We start from the raw sequence: 5,236 nt of genomic DNA, 5'->3' as shown, positions 1-5,236 counted from the left end.
GTTAGTCTGCATATATCCACTCAGAGCACAACACTTTGCACTACTTTCTTCTTTAGCATCAGGCACCAGTCAGCGTTGACCACAGATGCAACAAAATCTCTTCTCACTTTGGATTTGTTACTGTTTTTCCAGGGGAAAGCTAGGCCTAAGGATTTGCAGTGGCCTTGCAGAGAGCTGTACCGCTGAGCACAGACAGGGGTTTTGCTTGCAGGCTAGTATTACACCTCTCACCGGGGTCTCTTCAGCTAAGGGTGGTGGTGAGGGGCTCTCCCAGCATCATCCTGGATTTGGTGGAAGGGGTGTAAGGGTTAGCTGGTGTGAGTTGGGAGGAACAGCTGTGTTCCATCTCAAAGGTGCCTTTGCCTGTGCCTCCCCACTCTCTGTACTTTGAGGGAGATGGGTAAATACGGCCATCATCAGATGAAGATTGCTGGGCCACTTGTTTACTTTGTGTAGCTTGTGGTATGGCATCTTTTGTAACCAAGGGAGATACTTGTATCTAAGTGTTTAGACCTATATAGTGAGCAGGGTATTCAGAGGTTGGTGAAGAGCCAAAGTGGCAGCCAACTCATCTTCACTTTCTATGTAAATAGCCCGAAGGGTGATTGGATCTGTGAAGCTCCTCATTTTCAAATAGCCCTACTCAGGATTGCCCTCATGTGTTTTCCGTATTGGCATGTGATTCTGTGAAGCATTTTTCTCTCTCATTCTAGAATACAGAGGTTAAGCAGGAGAATTTTTTTAAAAAGCTTTGCTTATTTATATATGTGTATGATTGGAGTGACATTTTTTTCTTCTCCTGTTTTGTTCTCCAGGTTTCGAATCAGTCCAAGAATGAACAAATGTAAGAGGCCTTATGTTGACCAGACTACAAACCTTGAAAAGTTCAGTCCTGAAATTCTTTCTGAAATTGAGAAGCTTTTTGCAAAGAAGTTTACTTACACTAAGCCGGTGAATAATGAATGGCAGCTACCCGATCCCAGTGATGCTTTTACATGTGATCACAAGGAATTCAACTCACTCCTGGCTCTGAAGAACTCAATGAATGAAGTGAAGAATCAACTGAGTGATAAGAACCTGGCTGAATGGCATCAGCACACCTCACTTACCAATAAAGCGGGGAAAATAATTCCTCATGTGAAGAAAGCTGTGAATGCTGAGCTGTGCACCCAGGCCTGGTGCAAGTTTCACGAGATCCTGTGCAGTTTTCCTCTTCTCCCGGAAGAAGCTCTTCAGAACGGAGAACTGAATTCTGTCCACCTCTGTGAAGCACCTGGGGCTTTTATAGCCAGCCTCAATCACTACTTGAAGTCCCACCATGTCCCTTGCGACTGGAATTGGGTAGCTAATACTCTAAACCCGTATCATGAAGCAAACGACACCCTTACGATGATCGTGGATGATCGTCTTATAGCAAATACATTGCCTTGGTGGTACTTTGGCCCGGATAACACCGGTGATGTGATGACATTGAAACATCTAACAGGACTGCAGAACTTTGTATGTAACATGGCCACGGTTCACTTGGTAACTGCCGATGGCAGCTTTGATTGCCAGGGAAATCCCGGTGAACAGGAGGCTCTTGTCTCACCCCTTCATTACTGTGAAGCAGTCACTGCGTTAATGATCCTGGGCGCTGGAGGATCCTTTGTTTTGAAGATGTTCACGCTGTTTGAACACTGTTCTACCAATCTGCTTTTTCTGCTAAACTGCTCTTTTGAGGAGGTCCATGTCTTTAAGCCAGCCACTAGTAAAGCTGGAAACTCGGAGACCTACGTGGTTTGTCTTCGTTATATGGGCAGAGAAAGCATTCATCTGCTGCTTTCGAAGATGATACAGAACTTTGGAACAGAAATGGTCAACAAAGCACTTTTTCCCCAGCATATGCTACCAGAATCTTTTCTTAAAATACATGAAGAGTGTTGCATGTTCTTCCACAAGTGCCAGGTAGAGACTATCTCTGAGAACATCCATCTCTTTGAGTGCATGGGAGAAGCAGAGCAGACAAAACTGAACAAGTTAAGAGACTGTGCGGTAGAGTTCTTCATGCAAAGACTTCATATGAAACCCATTGCCAGAAATAACTGGCTTGTCAAGAAATCTCAGACTGGTTGCAGCATGAATGCAAAATGGTTTGGGCAAAGAAACAAATATTTTAGTACGTACAATGAGAGGAAGATGCTGGAAACCCTTACATGGAATGATAAAGTGGCAAAGGGCTATTTTAATCACTGGGCTGAAGAACATAGTTTAAAAAATGCTGGTAAAATGTGCATCTTGGAGGGATCATCTTCTAGCCTCGAGTGTAGCTTGTGGTACATTTTGGAAGGAAAAAGACTACCAGTGGTAAAATGTTCTCCATTTTGTGATGGTCAAGTCTTGGAAAATCTTAATGAAGCTATGAAAGAATTGATGGGGGGGAGACTGAAAAGCAGGCAAATGTTGCAGCCTTGTCTGTCGTGTGAAGTTCTTCGTGGGGAACTGATACTGGCAGAAGTGTTTGATCTTTCCAAGTGTCATCAGGAAGTCTTAAATGAAAGATGTAGTGACCAATTCAAGTGCCTTGTGGTGGACTTGCCAACCCTTTGCAATACTAAAAGTCAACCCAGTATGGAAATCAAGCTCCTGGACTCGGCCACACTGCTGTCTTTCAGCTTCTCTTTGCTTTATGACGGAGAATCAAAGTACCAGCAGCAGCTTTTGGAGTGTGTTCTGCGTTCGTTGGATCAGCTTACAATGGGAGATGCATTGATTTTGCCTGTTCTCTCTTGTTTTACACGCTTCACAGCTGGCCTGGTCTTTATCCTGCACTGCTGTTTCAGACACATCACATTCGCCTGTCCGACCTCCTGCGAGCCACTAAGGACTAGTGCTGCTTTGCTGTGTGTTGGTTACCGAGGCCTCCCAAACCCAGTTGCTGAATACCTGCGGCATCTGAATAAACTCGTGAGCTCTTTACTAGACACGGACTCTCCCCAGCAAGTGTTGCAGTTTGTGCCTATGGAGGTTCTTCTCCAGGGCAAACTGTTGGAGTTCTTGTGGGATTTGAACACAGCCATTGCAAAGAGACAACTCCACTTGATTGTGCAAGCTCAGCAGCAGCACATGACTGGCAATATTTCACTTTAGAATAATTCTAGAATTGAGCCAGTTGCTGCTGCTAGACCTTGTTTCACAGGCAGGTAGAAGGTGTTAAGAATTTTCACTGTTAATGTGAAAGTAATGTTCCTGTAAAGCCTTGGTGTGACCCTGTTAGTGCTGGGAGGGTGTTTTGAGTTGTCAATCCCACTTGCACTGTCTTGGCCTCTTGTGTTGACCTGAGGCTTTAACCTGGGGCATGTGGGACTTAGGAGGGACAGTCACTGAAGTGGAGATGCTCTCTCCTCTGTCACAGCGCAATCTGAGTAAATTTGTGTATACCACCTGGGTCAGAACAGTGGCCCTCGTGATGAGGGGTGGCAGGGTGATTTATACCTGGTGTGTCAGGCCAGGTGATGGGGGACGCTGTTGTGTGCCGTTATCCCTCTTCTGTGGGAAAAATGTGGGAGTTTCGACACATCTGTGTAATTTTCCAGGGTTTGTAGCAGCCAAAATGTGAGGCTTGGGCCAGAACGCTGAGCAGTGTGCCAGCCTGATGTAAGGCTTGAGGGATGAGTATCTTGTGAGCAGGCAGCTGCTGCACGAAGGCTGGTTAGCAATGACTGCCTGCGAGCAGTAGCAGAGCGCCCAGGGAAAGATGCTCTTGGGTTTTAATCTTGCCCATGCAAAGAGCAGCAGGCTGTGTATGGTTTTTGACAGGTTATTGGGGGGCTTTGTCTCCCCATCAATGAATGGGCTGTTATAACGTTATTTTTACGTGGCTTATGGGTCCTCCATAAGTCTCAATAGAGACTCCTGAGTGAAAGTGAAGACTTGCATCTGTCTACGGCAGCAGCTATTGATGAAGAACTGCAATGTTTTTCAGGCTAAAAACGTGATTGTGTGCAGATTTGTGTGTCAAGAAATGCTTTGGGTACCGCTGGAGGAGCATTAAGCTGAAGCAATGTAATAACTTTCTTTGGGAAAGTATGAATAAGATTTCAGTTGGCTCCCTTGAGAATAAAAATGGAATTGCTAACTGATTGTTCCTTTAAGGGAGTCAAATTTAATTTTCCATATTGCTCCTCTGAGAGATAAATCTTGAGGCCTAACTTGTGTGTATTAACATTTAGTTTTCAGCTTGTAGTTTACATGGAAAAAGCTGCTCAGAGGGAGGAATGGTGTTTAAAGGAAAAAAAATGGCTTTGCTGTTGATACTTGCAAGATCCCATCAAAAAAGGTTGAAAGAGTGGAGTTAGTAAGAAGGAAAATATAGTCTCCTGATGAATTACCAGTCACCTTCTGGAAGCACTTCTAATTATATAATGTGGGAGCTTGAGGGATAATTGATTACTGGTAAGGGATGAGAAGCACTGCTGAAAAACTGTTTTGTCTGGAGGTGCTGCACATTTAATAGGCTTCTTGCCACGTTGATCGGGGCAGAGTTTACTGCATTTAACAGTTCATTTTTTATTTAAGAATTTGATAGCTGAATGAGTTGATGGCTCAGGTCTGACTAATTCATAACATTTTCTAGAAATCTTGCTTTTTACAGTTGCACATAAATAGAAGCTGCCTAACAAAAGCTTCTGGGATTGGTCATTGTCCCTCTTAATTTATTTAAATGAACTTGCTCTTTGCTGTGAGCTGAGTCATGCTTCCTCTCTCAGACCAGGAACGGCACAGAGGCTACAGATTGGGAGAGATATGCAGTAATAGCTTCTCTGTAAATAATTTTTTTTGAACCTGTAAACTTAAGGGTACAAACAAGGCCACAGGTGAATTTCACTGAAGAAGAAAAAAGAAATGCTGGAAAACAAAAATATAGAAGAATGGATGATGAGATCGTGTTAAAGATCCCCTGTAAAAGCCCCCCCTTGTCTGCAACAAAAAGCAGGATAAAGGTTTTGTCCACCAAAGACACCCCTATGTCTCTGCCATTGTTTCAGAGGCAGTTGATTAGGGCTGAAGCATTTGAAAAGACATCTCTTAACACGGGATAAAGGAGGGATTTGAAGTGCATGGGTGTGCCTACACCGTGATATGCTGCAATGGGGGCCTGAGTAGCTTGAAGCATCTCATATCAGTAGGTACTTAAATAACTTGGGTTTTTTCTTATTAACATTAGTCTAATATTTTTAAATTATTATTTCAAAGG

The 5,236-nt window shown here is 43.7% G+C and overlaps 1 protein-coding gene across 1 annotated transcript; it reads left to right on the top strand.

Annotated features, from left to right (window-relative positions):
- Positions 1-834: 834 nt before the first annotated feature.
- CMTR2 (cap methyltransferase 2) lies at positions 835-3,129 on the top strand. Its single transcript, XM_010084669.1, has one exon. The coding sequence runs from the start codon at positions 835-837 to the stop codon at positions 3,127-3,129; it is 2,295 nt and encodes a 764-aa protein (XP_010082971.1).
- The last annotated feature ends 2,107 nt before the right edge of the window (positions 3,130-5,236 follow it).

The sequence above is a fragment of the Pterocles gutturalis genome, unplaced genomic scaffold (genome assembly GCF_000699245.1).
Source record: "Pterocles gutturalis isolate BGI_N339 unplaced genomic scaffold, ASM69924v1 scaffold1875, whole genome shotgun sequence".
In the NCBI taxonomy this organism is placed as follows: Eukaryota; Metazoa; Chordata; class Aves; order Pterocliformes; family Pteroclidae; genus Pterocles; species Pterocles gutturalis.
Note: the sequence above shows the minus strand (reverse complement) of the source record. Positions and strands in the feature narration are given on the sequence as shown.